The 20,298-nt window shown below is 30.8% G+C and overlaps 1 protein-coding gene across 5 annotated transcripts in view; it reads left to right on the top strand.

Moving 5' to 3' along the window:
• Positions 1 to 18,202, top strand: part of LOC119615197 (nephrin) — a 306,013-nt gene extending 287,811 nt beyond the window's left edge. For all 5 annotated transcript variants that reach the window (XM_037971292.1, XM_037971298.1, XM_037971284.1 and 2 more), the window contains one exon: positions 16,116 to 18,202. In XM_037971292.1, coding sequence (XP_037827220.1) covers positions 16,116 to 16,712 — 597 coding nt within the window. In that variant the 3' untranslated portion in view covers positions 16,713 to 18,202. The remainder of the gene's footprint in view (positions 1 to 16,115) is intronic.
• Positions 18,203 to 20,298: the final 2,096 nt, after the last annotated feature.

Below are 20,298 nucleotides of genomic sequence, written 5' to 3'. Positions count from 1 at the left end.
AAGCGAATATACCACCAGAATCTTTACAGTTCTAAAATGAACTGTGGTGTTGGTTCAGCGATAATGTCAGCTTGTAGTACCCTACATGACCTCAACATTCGAGGCAACATAGGAATTTTTGTCGATAGTCAAGCGGCACTTCTCTCATTAAATTCTTATACATATATCTGTCAAGACTGGGTCGCCTGTCTGACCCTTTCTTGGGTCCCTGTGCATAGGGACTATTATGGAAATAAACATGCAGAACGGGATCTGCTATTGATATCTCCAACGCCGTTACAGTAGGAACCCCGTTTGATTTTATCAAGAGTAGTATCCTCAGATTCTATATTCAAAAGGTTAAAAATAGGTGGAATAACCTAGACACATGTAAAGGGGCCAAGATATTGTAGCCCTCCTTCAATGAGAAACGCACAAGAATCCTTATGAACCCAAGTAGACGGGATATATCAAGATTGATAGTAGTAATAACAGGACACTGGGTGCTAGGCAGACATGCAAGTCGGCTACCCTTCAATGAACACTGTAGCAGTTGCAAAGGCAGGGAAAAGCAACAAACGGTCTTCCATCTTCGCTGAGAATGCCCTGCTCTATCCGTTAAAGGAACCCGTTTTCTTGGCAGTTACTTCATATCTAACCTTGATGAGATATCTGGATATAAGCTTAATGATATCCTGAGATTTCTAACTGCTACAGGCTGGATCTAATACTATCTGACGAGTGAAGTGATTCGGTTAAAACGGAGTCTCTTCGACTCTACTTGACTGTTTGCGTTAACTGTACCACGTTAACCAACCAACCGTACCAGTATCCATTTTGGACCTAACGGTAAATACTGCACATACTTCAAACTGTTTAACGGATCCAAGCCAATCGAGTTGGAAACTCTATCATATGTAGGCGTAACATCGAAGACTTAAGTTATAATTCTATTATATAAAATTCCGTACGAAAAGTTAATCGTCGTCCAAAATTTGTATGTAATTGTATATCGAAAGTTTGACAATAGAGTCTTAGTCTGATTCCCTGATACCACATATAAAGGATGATGTCCAAAGTCATAAGTGACTTCATTGGGCCTGTATATCCCCAGAACGCACATATTTGAGCTTTATTGATCATCATTATACACCTGTACGTTCCTAAGGTCTCTCACCAGAAAATGCATTTATTCTTAAGAATGGGCCTAACAACCGATGTGTAAATCCAGTTCACCATTTCTGTTTGTAACTCCTAGTTCTTTTCAATGGAGTTCTTGCACATACATATACATAAATAGAAATTTTACTTAGAATTAAATTCTTTGAGTTATTACAGTTTGGCATTAAATGAGTGTTATGTAAATGTAAATAAAATACATTTATAGATGCTTGGTTTTCTTATATAATTTTGTGTGAGTATGTGAGTTGCAAGTTAACTGTTTTCAATGATATATTTACTCTTGTTGTGGATGTATAAATATTCAACACCGATTATAAACATTAGCAAGCCCTTCGAATAAGTTCACAACGTCCTCAATAGAAATGAAAGATTTATAAATTCGGGATTTAACCACTACAAAGAATCATTTAACCACCAACTTAGGATATGAATTTTCGGTTCCCAAAAATCGTTTATTAAAGATCAGTTCACTATTTCGTTTATTTAACATAAATATAAATAACAGTAGTACTCTATACTGTTGCGTTTTAAAATTTCTTTAAACTTTTTTCTCCACTGTATTTATTTATATGGAAAATTTTCAATATACAAAGGTTTAAACAAAAAAAAAAAAAATAACCAACACACATACAAAAATACTTAATACCCTGTCGAGTACATATTTAAGTACACACAACTTTAACAGGGAACAGCTGCTGCAGCATTAAAACAATTGAGTTGAACTGAAACCCATTCAAAAAGCCGCAGTCTATGTTCTTTTGAAATGTTGCATTTTATTTCCTTTTAAGCCCATGTGTTTGTCGTGTTGCCTGTGTCACTCACTCTCTATTCACTCACTTTATTAATATTGCAACTTTTTCAACTATTTATTGTAGAAAAACAGCTCTGAACTTTAAACGATATGCTCGAGTTTATTACCAAGATTTTGTTGTTGCAGAAGCAACAATATTGATGTTGGGAGTGGATGCAAAAACAAAAAAAAAAAAAAGAAAAGCAGGGTGTAACTCCAAAGCAAACTAATAAGAAATTTTCAAACAAATCCCAATAACTATGATCAGCAAAAAAAGTCTATATATAAAATTCTTTTAAAACTATTAACAAACAAGAAACAAAGATGATGTGCAGTTGTTGTGAAAGCAAAAGAACAAATAACTAGTTAAATTAAATCCTATGTTCCAACGTTGCAATCATAGAGCAATTTAATTTAACAGCTGGTGTTATTGTTGTTGATGCACGCAGAATAAAAGTAAATAAAATAAATATATTGTTGCCATGGAAAAAAATCCTTAGAACATACAGACATTATGTATGTATTGCCAACATAAAGCATTTTTAATTATAACGTTAACAATAAAAGGTTGACAACAGGTAACTAACATATTTTTTTTACCATGAGATAATGATGTCAATTGATAAGTCCTTATGATTATAAATGATTGGCTTAATTATTTCGTAAAATTTGAAGATGTTAATTATATGATGTGTGTAACTTTCACTTACAAAAACATACATACATATGTATTTATCAATGGATTATTAGAGGAATTGTGTTTGAACCAATTTCTTTTTATATAAATCACAACTTTCAATCGGAATATTCATAGAATTTTCATAAATTTTAAATACTCGGGAAGAATACGTACATATGTATGTGTTTTATATTTTAAATTTAAATACATTTAATGAATTACAAGGAATTTTAAACGTATACAATGCAATAATTAATATAAATGCATTTAATACTCCAACACTTATACACAAGTACATATGAACATGATTACACATTAATGTATTTAAAGGACATGTATTAAGTAGACTTTCTTCTTAATTTCCTGTAATTTTTATTGAGAGACATTTTCAGCTTTTTTTGGCTATGAAATGCCGCCTACCATGTCCATAACTGCTTTCGCATCAATCTCTGCTTTTTAAAATTGTCTTTCATTTGTCACACTTAAACTCAATAAAGGCCTCCTGCTCTTAACTTTTGAGCTACAATGAGGCCAAAAATAGTTTTTTTTTTCTTATTTTGTTTTTTGATTCCAAACTGATTGCAATGATTTGAACGAGCACACGTTAATCAACTTGTACCCAAAAAAAAGTTGCAAAAATTCAACAGCAACAACTACAAAAAAAAATTATAAAAGAAATCAGAACAATTTTAATGCAACAATTGAGAAAGAGTAAGAAGCAAAATAAAGTAGAGTAAAGGAAATTTCCCAACAGTTTTGTAGGGAGACATGACAATATATGTATGTGTCACCTTATCATCACTTTTGAGTTATTAAAACTGAAATCACTTCTAACCTTTTCCTCTGGGCTGTATTTTCGGAACTAGTTATTATAGCTGCCATAAGTAATCTATTGCAAAGTATGTTAACCATTAGTGATCAAAGGAAAAATAAAGATTTATTGGCCGAGCACGTCTTAAAATATCTACACAGAGGGAAAAGGAAATATACGCGCCTGGTACCAAAGAGTTTATAACTGTTCAATAACATCTGTTGTCGAAGTATATACATACGCACGACAACACTATGTAATGTTGACAACGCAACGTTGTACATTTTATACACATCCGTTGTCTAAATGTTAACAAACTATTGGCAACGGATTGTTTTTCAATAGTGAGCTTAACACGTTTGTTAACATTTAGACAACGGATGTGTATAAAATTTAGATTTCGACAACGAATTGTTGCAATGTTTTCAACATTACAAAGTGTTGTCGTACGTATGTACAGCTTATTAGTTAACCCCAATTAAATCAGATTTGATAGAGCTTAAGTCAGATATTAGCTAAAACTCGCCATCACCCTCTCTTACTTCTTGTCATACGTACAAAAATAAGATCACACAATCAGACAGCTCATCTTTTACTCTGTGTTGATAACATTAGTTAGGTACATTAGTTAGGTACAACCACTTTAAACTGCAGGGTTTTAACAACATCTACTCCTACATGCATCCACACACATTACAATGAAAATAAAGTTCGACTAGCATAAAGACGAAGGACAACGTTGCCTAGTGGATCGATCCAACATACGGAAGTAGTAATTAACTGTACTGAAAGGATGACAGCTACATAATTGTGTTGCTGAGTCAACAGGAACAGAAAAAAAACTACCAACACAATATTGTATAAGTATGTAAATGTACACATTAGACGTGAGCATAAAAATACTTCAGCTTTTAGTTTCGATTTTAATCGAAATCGTAATGATTTTGATGAAGGTCGTTATAATTTGTTACAACAAAGAATGAATTAGGAAACATTCAAATTTACTATTTTTTTTAAGGACAGTACTAGTTGTTCATATGAACAGATGTAAGTGGGACTTAAAAAAATGTTAAATACACACATATATGTAAGCGTATGCTACATACATTCATATATGACCAGAACCCTCTCTTTATGTGTAATATTATTGCTGTAATTGTAAGAATAAAACAATACACATCTTAGGGTGATAACTATTACAAAGATTAATTTTTATTACTTCACATAGCAAATTAATTTAATTTCTTACAACATAAAGAATAAATAATTTATTGAATGCAAAAAAAAAATAGTAGTTAGTTTATATCTTGTAATTAATTTCGGTTATTTATTAGAGACATTTTAGTATGACAAATACTAAGAAAAAATATCATAATGACAATTAGTAAAAGTGTTACGCACAGGTGAGTCGTATGTGGATTTCGTAAAGCCGTCTATGCTGTTAGAGTTTCGCTAATTCAAGGCGTTTCTTTGTTATGACTCTATAAATGAAAATTAGTACGCGAAAATGTGAGCTTCAAAAAAAGGCACCTTTATTTCAAGAGTCGTTTTTGACTAATTTGCAATAAAATATCAAGAGTTGAATTTTTTATGCTCGCTACTGTAATAAAACATTCAAAACATCATACACTTTTAGTTGTACGTTTTTTTATAAGAATATTCCAGTTGGGTATGTCTTTAAGACAATCTAAAGTCCTGGAAGGCAAATGTAGGACAGCCGGGACCAATCGTCAACGATTTGTACAAACAAATCTCTCGAAAATCATGGACGACCTAACGAGAGACAATGTCGCTCAGTTTGTTGTTCAGGCAATAACAGTGAAAACTTCGGCTATATATTCACTGACGTCATTATAGAGGATTAAATCCACCACTATATCGTCAACGATTACATAGATGACAATGTCCACAGGTTTGTCATTAACGAATATAAAGGCGACAACAATATAGTCAACGATTATATGAGCGACAATTTCTTTTACTTTATCGTTAACGATTTTATGGACGACAATATCGTCTACTTTGTCGTCAACGATTTTAATGTCATTTTTGAAGACATCATCTTACATTTTGTCTTTAACAGTGTAAATAGCGAACAATATTTAAGATGTTGTCGCTCAACTTGTCTCTAATAGGGTTTAAAAGATGACACTAATCTTTTCGTTAACTTCAGTGATAGGGGAAAACTTCGAAAATATGTTTCATGATTCGTCAAAGACAATGTCGTCAACGATCATTTTGCCAACTGGGATGTTTGTATTTAACTTTAATTTATTAGTTCTAGTATTTTCGTAGAACTTTTATTTTTACTAGAATTCAGAAAAAGTAAGTTATTCTTATTTTTAATTTAAAAAAGTTTTATTTCAAGGATTTTTTTTGGGGATTGAGATTGGTTATTCTTTTAACAGGACTAATAAATATTTAAAATTTTACTCTTTCATATTCATACGACAAGTACAAAATTATAGTCGGGCGAGGCCCACCATATAATAACCTAAATGTGATTTAGTTTTCATTATTAAGCATTTAAGTTGAATTGTACCTTGCCTTGAATTATACTTAAGCCATTTATTGTTGAACAAAATTGTGGACATTTAAGTCAAATTTTGAAGGGGGATAAGGAGCTATGGTCAAATGAGACCCTATAATTATAAAATTCATGAGAGTCATCAAGGCTTGGTTTTGCAGTTTTTTGCTGAGATACGAGTATATTAAACATAATTATGAACTTGTGTGGGGGCTAGGTGAAATAATGGAGCGATGTTAACCATTTTCAATAAGCTTCGTCTCCGGTACCGGATAAAAGATCATCTGCCAAATTTCATTGAATTATCTCCAAAATTGCGACCTGTAGTTTGATAACAAGGTTTACAAGCCCTATTCCGGGGTTCAGTTGTAAGAGGGCTAGGTGAGAAAATGGACCGATGTTAACCATTTCAATAGGCTTCGTCTCCGGTACCGGATAAAAGATCATCTGCCAAATTTCATTGAATTATCTTCAAAATTGCGACCTGTAGTTTGATTACAAGGTTTACAAGCCCTATTCAGGGGTTCAGTTGTATGGGGGCTAGGTGAAATAATGGACCGATGTTAACCATTTTCAATAGGATTTGTCTCCGATACCATAGAAGATCATGTTCCAAATTTCATTGAATTATCTTCAAAATTGCATTTCAATTGTAGTTTGATTACAATGTTTACATGGACGGACGGACATAGCTAAATCGACTCAGAAAATGATTCTAAGCCGATTGGTATACTTTAAGGTGGGTATAGGACCAATATTACTCTCCCCACCAAAGTGATGTAGGGTATAAAAATCAAATAAGATAAGAAGTATAAAAAGTCGAACACACACGATCTTTTGGTAGCGGGCTCTTATTTGAGCTTAAATTAATATGATCCGATTTTCATGGATCAGTAAAACTTTATGCTGAGCTATACTGCAATAAGGTTTTCTGAGGTATCGTGTCCTAAATTAAAAAAACTAACTTTTGCTCTTATTTGATTCGATCAACAGTTAAAACGTCCCAACTATGGCCATAAAAGTGAGATTTTCGATGACTCAATATCTCGAAAATCTGATGATAAGGCCAATTTTTAGAACTTATACTATTGGTCTTCGGTTTTAACCGAGGACGAACACTATATATTGTTTTTAATGTTGCGATTTGTTAGACATTTATGCGACTAGGTTATAGGTTTAACTATTTTAGTGAAAGTGATTCTGATCTGATGGTAGTTATATAACCAATATGTTACAAACTTTAGCACAAACTTATAATAAGCTCTAAACAATAGTAATTTATGGTATAAATACAATGTCAAAAATGGAAAAACTAAATGTTTATTTAAATGTATGAATGTAAATACATACATATAAATAAAAGTTTGTATATTTTTAGTTTTTGTGGTCAATTTTCTAGCCATAAAAGTCAAGTGAACAAAACCAAAATAAACAAAAATTTATTTTTAAAAACGTACACACATACTTATGTACATATATATGTATATAAAATTTATATAAATATATATAGCTGAGTTCATAAATACATACATTTATAAGTATAAAACTACTACCAGTACTTTCAGAGTATTATATTTTCAGTGTAGGTTTTCACATAAAATTTATTTTGAAAAAACAGAAAAAATTGCACACATTTTAACTCAAAAACCTTAAAATATAATTAATGGTTTAGTAAAGTGGTCTTGTAAAACATGCCGCACGTGTTGACCCACAAAAAGAACTTCACCACTATGTATTTACATTTTGCAAAAGTTAACAAAAAATAACGAAAACAACAAAAAACCATACATTGAAATAATTCATATAATTTTTGTAAAAAAGTATTGAACCTATAAATTTAGCCTAAAATATTAAAGTTCTAGATCTAAGATTTTTTGTTATGAATGAGAAATTGGTTAAATAATTGTTAGATATATAAGAAAATTTCGGATAAGTTTTTAACTTTATTTGTTATAACTTGGCAAAACTCTAGGTTCAACAATTTTCCATGATCTTCATACTAGATTTTTTATTCATATTTATCTGTAATGCTTTCTTTATCCAATGTTTAGTTAATAGTTCATGGCAAAAATAAATAGAAAATATAGAAAAGTTTTTTTGTTTGATTTTTTAAAATTTCTCCTTACAACAAGAAAAACTAAAAATTGTACATTTATGTTCTAGTTGTTTACCTTGCACTTTGAAACACCAAATGCAGTTTAGCACACTTTAACATACTTACATACATATGTACCTATACATATACGCACATATGGAGCAAAACAAAAATTTGCATAAAATAACCCACACACTAACAAATTTTTACATAAAACAACAGAAAAATCGTATGACATTTGGCAAACTAAACTAAAACCTTTTTATTTTCAATTTAAACGATACCAACTGGTAGGAAAATGACTTTAAAACAATTTGTTACAAGTTTAACTAAACTTTTCAACTCCTTTTCGTTTGTCCCCATTTAAAACTTCAACTGTTTTTTCGACCAATAAAATAAAAAGCAACATGGCAAGCAAAAGTATAACCAAAATATGAACAAAAAAGTCAGGGGAAAAAAGGAAGCCATAGAGAAACGACTTAAAGAACCTCTGGCATTATAAAAGTTTTGTCATGTCCCTTACAAAGTCTATGTATGTATAGAAAAGTATGTGCGTGTAAATATTATAGTTAGAACATTGGCCTTAGAGAGGAGATGAGTGGGCAGTAGGATGAGGTGTTGTTGCAGGATCTGTATGTGGCATACAGCATATACACGTAAATATTATATGTTTATGAAGTATCAACAGACCAACTAACGAAGTTTGTTTAACATGTAGTTCGAATAGTAGAAGTCGTAGTCCTAGAAAACTTTTAAGACTTTGGTAACAGTGGTTAGTTTAATGTTCTTAACTTGACTAAAATACAAAAAGAAAATCTAAAAGCAACAAGAAAAAAACACAACAAAGTTTTTCTTTTCTTTTCTTTTTTTTAGCTAAAGCCTAAAATTCTTAGAATATTAAGTCCAAAACTACTCATATACTTTTATATACATATATACACACATACTTATTTACCCTAAAACTCTCACACACACATTCTTTATTGATTAGATATGAACCATATTGTTTTGTGGATTTAATAATTTTTATATAAAAGTCAAGTTTAAGGAAAACCAATTCTATACCCACAAACACTAAACCAAAAAACAAAGATTTAACATAAATATATTTAACCAAAAGCAAAAGAGAAAACTTTAATAGTATTGCAAACAATCCAAATAATTTAGACGAATGTTCAATACATTTTTATAAATATCTACAAACATACATACATACATAAGTATGTATGTGTTCATATTGCTGATTCGATTAAACAATAAGCGTCGATCAGGCCAAGTATTTCCCAAACAATTCGTTTGTTCTCTAATGAACGCAGCTTACCAAGTTCTAAGATTGAATTCCAATAAAGAAAAATCACCCTAATGTAATTATATGTATATGTACTTATGTCTCTTTAACATTGTCATTATTATCATCATCATAGACAGCATCATTTCATCAACATTATCATCAATGAGAAGCGGTAATACGTTTTTTAATGGATTAATTTCCTTTATACTCAATCAAAAAAAAAAAGAAAAACTAAAGAAAATAAAACTCTTCTTAGAAACTCCCCATTTCTTTTGAAAAATAACAGAAAAACAAACAAACAATAAGCAACAACACAAGCACACAAATTCCAAACTTACTTATTTTAAACGAAAATCCTTAAAAGCTTAAAACCATTGTTGTTGCTCGTGCAACTAACGTATCCTAAAGTTATCAATGAGTAGCAGAAGAAAAAAAAAAAACAGAAAAAATAACAGATAAATAAATAAAAAATACTCGCATATAAAATTAAAAAGGAAAATAAAAAAAAATCGAAAAAATATCTGGAAAAAGAGAAGAGGCTGTGGTGGTGAAGCATACATAGATACTCACATACATATGTATATATGTATATGTAAGTATCTTTGGTATTGTAGAGCAAGGATAATAGTTAGACGATTTAAACACTATATAAAATAGACAATAGAATAAACAACAAATAAACTGACTGACTGAATGATTTTTCTTCCTCCAAATGGCAGATTTTTCTATATAAAATAAAATCAAATCAAATAAACCCACACATGTATGAAAACATATATCTACACATATATGACTGTATATACAGATACACATCCCAGCGGTTTTTGAATATTTTTAGATCATTTGATTAGTCATTACTTTAGAGTTACTATTTAATGCAAAAGGAAGTCAATCGTCAATGACTTGATAACAAATGATTGACCATAAATAGTCCGTAAAATTGGAATCTTAAAACCCCCCAAAAAATTGTTATTAAACTCACCTCGAACTGTGGGGTTTTTAAGTGAAATGATACCGCCAAACAATTTAAAGTTTATTTCTATAGCATCATTTAACCGTAAGCATTCTTTCTATACGATAGATTCATACCTACATATGTATATAAATAAATAAAATACACAACAACAATAGTACAATAAAAAATAATATAGAAAAAAAACAAAACCAAAATAATTTTTTTACTATAAGTACATTTGTTGGTGAATATGGCTGCGCAATCAAATTGATTATAGTTTAGAAATTTTTCTACAAATCCCAGCAATTTATTTAATCACTTAGCGTTTAGTGTTAGCACTTTTAAAGTTCCAGGATACGAACATTAATCGGCTTTTCAAACAAACACAATATGTACTTCTAAGAAATAAGCAAGAACATCAGTTGCATTTAAACTATATCTGAAATATATTATAATATAGCAGATGGAAACAGATTTTTGCGATTTTTCAACAAAATGCATACTGAGCGAATTATTACATGTTATTAACATTAATATTATTATACCTTCGTTTAATGTACAGTCTACTTCTCTGCAGACTCAAATAGAAATAATAGCAAGATATTATGTTGCCCATACTGCTTTCCTTTTAAGCAGTATTTGTTACTGGGATACGGACTGAACTTTACTCAACCTTTGTCTCAATAAGTATAAAATTAAATTCCAAAAATTACAGAAATATCTTTCTTTAAGAAGTTATTAAAAAAACTTCAGATAAGAAAAACTGAAAACTGAATTAGAACTGAACTTAGAACTGAACTAGAACTGAACCTAGAACTGAACTAGAACTGAACTACAGAACTGACACTAGACACTGAACATGAACTGAACTTAGAACTGAACTAGAACTTGAACTAGAACTGAACTAGAACTGAACTAGAACTGAACTAGAATGAACTAGAATGAACTAGAACTGAACTAGAACTGAACTAGAACTGAACTAGAACTGAACTAGGAACTGAACTAGAACTGAAACTAGAACTGACCTAGAACTGAAACTAGAATTGAACTAGAACTGAACTAGAACTGAACTAGAACTGAACTAGAACTGACTAGCACTGAACTAGAACTGAACTAGAACGAACTAGAAACTGAACTAGAACCTGAAACTAGAACTGAACTAGAACTGAACTGAAAATTAACTAGAACTGAACTAGAATGACTAGAACTGAACTAGAACTGAACTAGAACTGAACTAGAACTGAACTAGAATGAATTAGAACTGAACTAGAACTGAACTAGAACTGAACTAGAACTGAACTAGAACTGAACTAGAACTGAACTAGAACTGAACTAGAACTGAACTAGAACTGAACTAGAACTGAACTAGAACTGAACTAGAACTGAACTAGAACTGAACTAGAACTGAACTAGAACTGAACTAGAACTGAACTAGAACTGAACTAGAACTGAACTAGAACTGAACTAGAACTGAACTAGAACTGAACTAGAACTGAACTAGAACTGAACTAGAACTGAACTAGAACTGAACTAGAACTGAACTAGAACTGAACTAGAACTGAACTAGAACTGAACTAGAACTGAACTAGAACTGAACTAGAACTGAACTAGAACTGAACTAGAACTGAACTAGAACTGAACTAGAACTGAACTAGAACTGAACTAGAACTGAACTAGAACTGAACTAGAACTGAACTAGAACTGAACTAGAACTGAACTAGAACTGAACTAGAACTGAACTAGAACTGAACTAGAACTGAACTGAACTGAACTAGAACTGAACTAGAACTGAACTAGAACTGAACTAGAACTGAACTAGAACTGAACTAGAACTGAACTAGAACTGAACTAGAAACTGAACTAGAACTGAACTAGAACTGAACTAGAACTGAACTAGAACTGAACTAGAACTGAACTAGACTGAACTAGAATTGAACTAGAACTGAACTAGAACTGAACTAGAACTGAACTAGAACTGAACTATAACTGAACTAGAACTGAACTAGAACTGAACTGAACTAGAACTGAACTAGAACTGAACTAGAACTGAACTAGAACTGAACTAGAACTGAACTAGAACTGAACTAAAACTGAACTAGAACTGAACTAGAACAAGTGAATATGAACGATACATTTTAATATCGGTGTAGAAATATAACCATTTATGTATACAGTTGAAGGTTTTTAACACATTTTATGTACTATAATCGTATATACATATGTGTTTACTTTTCCACATAAACTGTGTATATAAATATGTACATATTCGAATAAATAAAAAACTCTTCATCCTAAAATAAATTACCACAAGTCTTATTTCTATTCAAAAAATAGCTTAATTCAAATGTGTTACTAAAAAGACAGAAGAGAAAAAATTAAAAAAAAAATAAAAAATTAAACAACATCAACTCAATTCATATAAAATCAGTGTTAATTGCCAAGATTAGTAAGTTATTGTGCATGTATGATATTTTTTTCCTTTAGATATTTTTCCTACTGCAGTGCTGTCGTTTGGTTTTTATCAGTTTTTAATAATAAAACAAATTCACACAATTCACAAGTCTCTTTTATAAAACTAAAAATATTCCATATGGAATTTTTATGCAACCTGACAATATGGATTTGTATGCATAGCAAAAAACAAAAAAATCGAGAAATTTACAAAATAAATTCGTAAAAAATAGAAAAATAAAATGAATAAATAAAACAAGAATGCACGAACGAGTAATGAACGAACGAACACACAGAGAAAAATCTAAAGTGTTGTTTTTGTTGCTGTTGTTGTTATCAACTTTATATTTTTAAGCCTGTTGGCGGCTGGATCAGAAACTTTACTCTTGACTGCATTAAATTTTCCAGCTCATGAGGATTACAGGTTTAAATGTTTGTTTGTGTGAGAGAGAGTGTGTTTTTTAGTCTACACATGTGTTTGTGTATAAGTAATAGACAACTACTGTTCATAAATACACTCATGAAAAAAAAACATCAACAAAATTTTCTGTTGACAAATTGACAAATAAATACTTTAAGGGTTTTGAGGTGTCTCGTTTTATTAACTAGTTGTTGGTTGATGGTTGAAAAATATAAATGGAATTTAGTTCATCCATATTTTGCTCTTGTTGCTGCTGTTGCGGTGGTTGTTTGCTGCTTGTTATACTTATATATGTTGCAACTTTTTTAAACGAATATAATTGAATTGATAAACATGTCAACAACAGATTTTAGTTTTTTTTATATTTGTATGTATTTTCAAAACCTTGCAACAGATTTAGAAAAGTTGCAGGTAATTGGTTAACGTCAAACTAAGTTTGGTTTTCAAAAAAATACAAATTGTGTATGAGTTTGTGCGTTTTAATATATTTTCCATATCAGTTTAGGTGAGTTATGGATGGATATTGGCCAATTTTAGAATTGCAACAATTGTGGATGTAGGTGTGTATATCAGGCTTATTGGCATGTTTTATAGTTAATAGCAGTTTAACATATATCTTACTTCGAGTGTAATTCTATAAGTCGATGTTTTCTTTTTTAACTCTTTATTTTATATAAATTGTAATTGCTGCCAATGGTCATTTGTACCGGCTGTATAAATTTTTCCAAATAAAAATAATCACAAATATTTACACACAATTGCGTTTGTATATGACCCCAAGTAAAATGCATAGCCCAGCAGTTCGATTACAAATTGTATCTATTTTTTAGGAATACGTTTTTTTGTTTATTTATCGTCTACAGATTACTCGATTACAATTTGAAATGTATACTATCTATAATTATTTATTCTTAATTGCATTCCAAAAAGTAAAGCAATTGGCTACACTTCCGATTTCAAAGAGACACAAAAGTGACGATTATCGTAAAGCTTGATTACCAGGAATATATAAAGTAACTAATTGACTTATAAACAGTACAGATATGATTCATGTCAACTAAGTAGTTAGACATTTGATTGGAGCGCACAACAGGCCCGATAGTGGCCTAGGTGTATTTCTTCGGATTTGATGTAGTATACATCCTCCTATCAACCTAACCTAACCTAACCTAGACATTTGATATTCATTAGTTATATAGTAAATTTGAAAGGATGATACATCAAATCCTATGAAATACATCTAGGCTTCCTGCGGATCTGTTGTACGCGCCTTTACCAGTGTCTCCGGTATACAGAGGGAAAAAGAAATATACACGCCGGGTACCAAATTGACACCTAGGATTTTATGATTTTTCAATAACATCCGTGGTCAAAGTATATACATACATACGTACGACAACACTATGTAATGTTGACAACGCAACGTTGTAAATATTGCAACAATCCGTTGCTAATAGTGAGCTTACCACGTTTGTTAACATTTAGACAACTTATGTGTATGAAATTTAGATTTCGACAACGAATTGTTGCAATGTTGTCAACATTACATAGTGTTGTCGTACGTACGTATGTATGTATATACTTTGACAACGAATGTTATTGAAACATTATAAACAATTTGGTGTCAATTTGGTAACGGCGTGTATATTTCTTTTTCCCTCTGTGTAGCAATCGAACCTATGACCTCCTCGGAGGAGCCCCAGTCTAACAGACTAGAACATTGACAACTAACCTACCGCAGACACACTGGTATACATTAAATATTTGTAAAACTATTGGGTTTTTTTTTCGAAAGGAAACATTTACTTTGGTTGCCGTGCACCCATTAAACAAATAAAAAATAAATAAAATAAAAGAATAAAATGACTGGCACCGGGGCGCGTTACAAAATGTTAATAAATTGTTGTTAAAAATGAAAATAATTAAATTTAAAGCCATTCATAAGCGTTACTTAAAAAAACGAACAAAAATTGAGGAATTTTTCTGCAAAATTTATTGATAAAAACGAACAATTAAAACAGAACAGTGTGTTAAAAACAAAAAGGGAGATAAAAATTAAATTAAATCTTTAATGTTGCAAAATATCATATAAATTATTGATGACAAAGTGAAGGGTTTTTTTTTGCTTTAAACCGAAAATAAAACTATAAAATTCCAGTTAAATATTTAAGAAAATAATTAAATGGTTATTGAACAAAGTTTTTGGTTTTTTTTTGTAAATCTGATCAACACTTTAACAAAAAACAAACAAAATTTCCTAAAATGAATTCTTAAAATTGTATCTTATCTGACATGAAAATGTTATTATAACAATTCGATTAACATTTTCAACTCCCATTTTTCTTCTATTTTATTCCACAACTTATCTATTTAAAATATGACTAAAGGACATGCCAAAAAAAAAAAAAACTGTTTATTTCCTTAAATATAAACTAACCTCAACGCAAATCTTCGTCGTCTCTTGAAAGAAAATGCAAGAACATTTTTCGAAAAAAATACAAAATAACAAAAACATCAACTTCACTATCAAGTTCAAACATGAAGAAGATAAAAAAAAACTATAACATACATATTTTGAGTTTGAAAAGAAAGTAAGAAAACTTAATATGATATTCAAGATTTTACCCCTCAACTTATTTTGAGTTTATCCTTCAAAAGCTGCTCTACTGCATGGCAAAAGTTTTCCCATTAAACTGTCGGTGAATTTTTATAAAGAAGCATACAAAGAGATAAAGACAATAAATATAGTTTTAAAAGAGACTTAGAAAGAATTTTTAACCCTTTAATAACGGAAACTATAGAAAATCAAATTAAAATTTAATTTTAATAATTTTTTTAGATTAATTTTGAACATAACTTTTTATAAACATGTTGATATTCAAAAAATAATTTCCTTCAACTAATTGAACATTTTTCCTATTTGTCTATTTAAAGGATTATCCCACACAAATCGATTTTACCCAACCCATGTCAATGGCCCATCTGCAACCGGTCTCACAAGCCTCCATGATAAGCGGTACAATTTTGACGGCTCAGCCGATGGGCAACGGTGGTGCTGGCACCTTAAGGCGCGGCATACTGAAAGGTGTCTCACAAGTGCCACCGCCTGATGTAACACATCATACAACAACAAATATGGGAGGAGTACAATTACTGCACGATTTACATCCTCTGAATATATCATCTACCTCGTCAACACTAACAACCACTTCAAGTTTGGGCAACGGAAGTCTCATGTCAGTGCCAACATCGACACCCAAACAGCCACAAAGTATATTAAAGGATCCCAATCGTAGTAAGCATCAGCATCAACAGCAGCCACCGACACTGATAAATACCGGTTTGTTGGCCATGTCAGGACCGCCTGGCAGTTTACAAGTTCTAAATATACCAAATTCGGCCGGCATTAGTAATAATTTACTAATGACCGCCAGTGCAGCATATGATCCCACAAATCCACACAGTCTGACAACCTTCAATACTTCGGGGGCTGCAGTAGCTTTTACTGATGCCGATGGTCATCTCGTATAGCTGTAGGATGCCTCACAAGGGGCTCTATTAACGGTAATTACTGAAACATCACAGCCAGCAAATAACATGTCATTACCCCGCTACTGAAATGAGGCATCTAGCAAAAACCAAACAATAAAAACAAGAAAAAACCATACATGTATGAATGTTTTCAAAATACTCATTAAGGATACAAAACAACAACAACAACAAAAACATATATATTATTAGGTATACTATAACAACAAGAACACATGCATTAAGAAAGGACTACTCTTAGAGAAGTTAAGATGAATTTAGTAGAACAAGTGGTCCGTACGTCTGTTCGTGCCCTTGAACTCAACTCAACAGCATAAAATAACTACTTACTAGCACCCCAAGTACAGTCTGCTGGTACAATTGTGAACAAAATAATAGCAGTGCTGCAGAATCAATAAACTGTACAATAATCTGCCAAAAAAAATTACAAAAAAAAAACAACAAAAAAGTAAGATGTATTAAATATATAAAGACATGTACTGATTTATAGTCAAATTTAATAAAAAATTTTTTAGTATTAATTTTATGTAATTTTTAAGATACACCTTTATTTTTGTGCCCACAACTGTATAATTAATACAATACAATACGACTTAATTAATCTAATTTAATGTAATTATAAATCAAGTTTTTCGTATTTGATTTCAATACAAATTCATTTCGTTTATACCATTTATGGCAGCTAATCAATACTAATCAATAAAATTTTCATTGTAAGAGAAATAAAACAAAACAATTTAATTTTATTTAGTTAGAGTTTATAAGAATATTAAAAAACAAATAAATAAAATAATTATAAAACAAATACTAACTCATTAATACATAAAACTAAAACAAAGAGAAAAAAAATAGTTTAACAACGAATAATTTTCTTTAACAATTAAGTTTCTTTTAAATATGATTTTGTAATTTATAATTAAATTAATATTTTTTTTTTTCAACTCAACAAAAATCTTTTTTAGTTTTTAGCAAATACGAAACCAAAAATAAATTTAAACAAAAAAAATAATAAAAAATTAAGAATATGGCAAAGCCAATATAGACATACATGAAAAAAAACTTAAAAAAAACATGAAACCAATAATAATTGACAAATTATTTAACCTCACACCACTACATAAGTATTTCAAAAGTTTTCATACAATTCTCGAATTCTTTTTGCTAATTCAAAAGAAAAAATTCAACTTTTTCTTTGTTTCCGGCATTTCTACGTCTTCCAAAAACAAATTGTTCTTTATTGAATTTCTAAAATTTTTATTGGTGGTTAAGGCTTCATATCTTAAGTTAACTCATTTATTTTAATCTTAAATATTAATAATAATAAACAAAAATATTTATAATTTTCATCATATTGATATTATGATAATGAAGAAGACTTGTGTTAATTGTTAAATTATGATCTTCAGAGGCATAATTGTTATAAGTTTTGTATGAAATCATGTTTTTTTCTTAAATATTATTTAAATTATTTTGTATTTTTGTTAACCAGAGTATGAATGAATGAAATGAAAATTAAACAAATAAAAATAGTTAAAAATACAATTTTCAATAATTATTTTGTGTATTGACTTATAATAATTATGTGTAAAGAAAACAAAACCTTTATATCTTCCAATAAATAGTTTTAAAATTGTTTTTAATCATTAAAAAAGAAATTGTTTTATTTATTTTTTTTAAGTTGTTGGCGAATGATAAAAACGTAAATTGCCAGTTCAAGTCCCTATCTTCATATAGGGACTTGTAGCAGCGAACTAAAGTATTATTTGATCTCCACCACACAGCGGTTTAGAAACTTTTTCTATTCAGTATCTCTGGAAATATTGGAGATATAGTAACGAAATTTCACATGGTTGGAGCTGAGAAGTTTTCGAGACCTCAAAATTGGTCCCGTCAGGTATCACATATACAAAACTCGACAAAGATCCATTTAAGATCCAAAATTGGTCACCCATGTATCACATTTTCATAAGAAAATAATTCCAATAATTCGTTTATGATCCGAATAAGCATAATTTAAAAATATAACTACTCCTTGAAAAGTTCTATAAAAACATGCTTACAAAAGATACATTTAGGTTTAATTTTTTTAATTTTAAAAATATGCCAATCTTTTTTTAGTTTTTTAGATGTGGTAAACCGACGGAGGGCCTCAAAATGGTTTAAAAATATCTACTGGTTTTCAGATAAAACAAGAGAAACTTCCATAGAGTTATCTTATTCCTATGAAAAGTTAAAAGCATCCAAAGTTGCAACATAAAAAAGCTTTCAGGTTTTTTTATAGAAAAGAATTTCTTTGGGTACTTTAAAAAATATTTGTATGATCCGGAAAGAGCTTATAGAAAAAATAAGCTCATTTAGGTGGGTCAGAAAGGTAACAATTTGCAGGCAAATTTCGATTATTATTCCTGCCCCCCAAAAGGAAAATTGTCTTTGGTGCGACTAATTATTCCGTCGGTTCCAGAACTAGTAATAAATTTTAACTCAATCGGATAATAAAAATTAGCTTTTTCTATTTTAACATAATTAGGTTTGGTTAATAGAAGGATGTATACTATGTATAAAATCCGAAGAAATACACCTAGTGGTCTAGGGGCCTGTTGTGCGCTCCTAAGAATTTTCCAATCAGTGTTAGTCAGGAATGTTATTTTCGGAATAACATCACTTCCAAGATACTTGGATCTAACTTCGACGAATGCCTGACAGTGGCAAAGAAAGTGCTCCAGAGTTTCGCTGTCCTCTCCACATGCTCTACATTCGTCTGAATCCGCACGTCCAATTTTGCATAGATGTGCTCCTCCACTCAGAATACGTACCATCATACTATCCTAAGACTTACTCATTTTGAGGAGATTTCTCTTCTAGCATTCATCAGGGTCACCCCATAGGATCTTTGTGGTTCTACCCACCTAATCATTAATCCAATATGCCTTATTGGATTATCTCACTTATATTTTTAATTCAACTTTTGTTGGGTCGAAAGGTTTTGCGTTCGTCAGGTTCGTTGCCGACTCCTCCCGAGTGGCCTTGTATCCATATGATGTATGGGTACAGAATATTCTGGAAGAATATCTTAGATTTAATTATATTACCTGATATCGCCCTAATATATTCTAATCCAATTTACACATTCCGTTATTGCTCGGACTTCTGTCTGGAGTTATAATTAGGTAAATGGGGCTATATCTGTTTCACGGTCTTCAATTTAGAGCTATCCGTGTAGCAACGAATGCCTACTGGTATTTGCTCTAATGTTCCGCTTGACCGAGACATTATATCTGGGATCAGCGTTTCCGACATATTCTGTGACTGGTATACGATCAGGCACATCCGATGATTGTGTATAACCTTCTAATGTATCCAGTATACATTGATGACGTGTCCTATAACCGCTTTTGGCCAGTTCGCCTAAAGTAAAGAGACGTTCGGCTGTAAGCGCCATTAAATATGTTTCAATGGGTGGAATATCTAGCAACGTTTCCAGAGTCTTGGTTAAAGTAGTACACATGGCACACGATTGAGCCCGTCTCAAGTGCACGTTTTTGAATGTGCTTTCAATTCATACCGCCAG

The sequence above is a fragment of the Lucilia sericata genome, unplaced genomic scaffold, assembly GCF_015586225.1.
Source record: "Lucilia sericata isolate MDLA Ls3-8-SP2 unplaced genomic scaffold, ASM1558622v1 Contig000046F_arrow, whole genome shotgun sequence".
Lineage (NCBI taxonomy): Eukaryota > Metazoa > Arthropoda > Insecta > Diptera > Calliphoridae > Lucilia > Lucilia sericata.
Note: the sequence above shows the minus strand (reverse complement) of the source record. Positions and strands in the feature narration are given on the sequence as shown.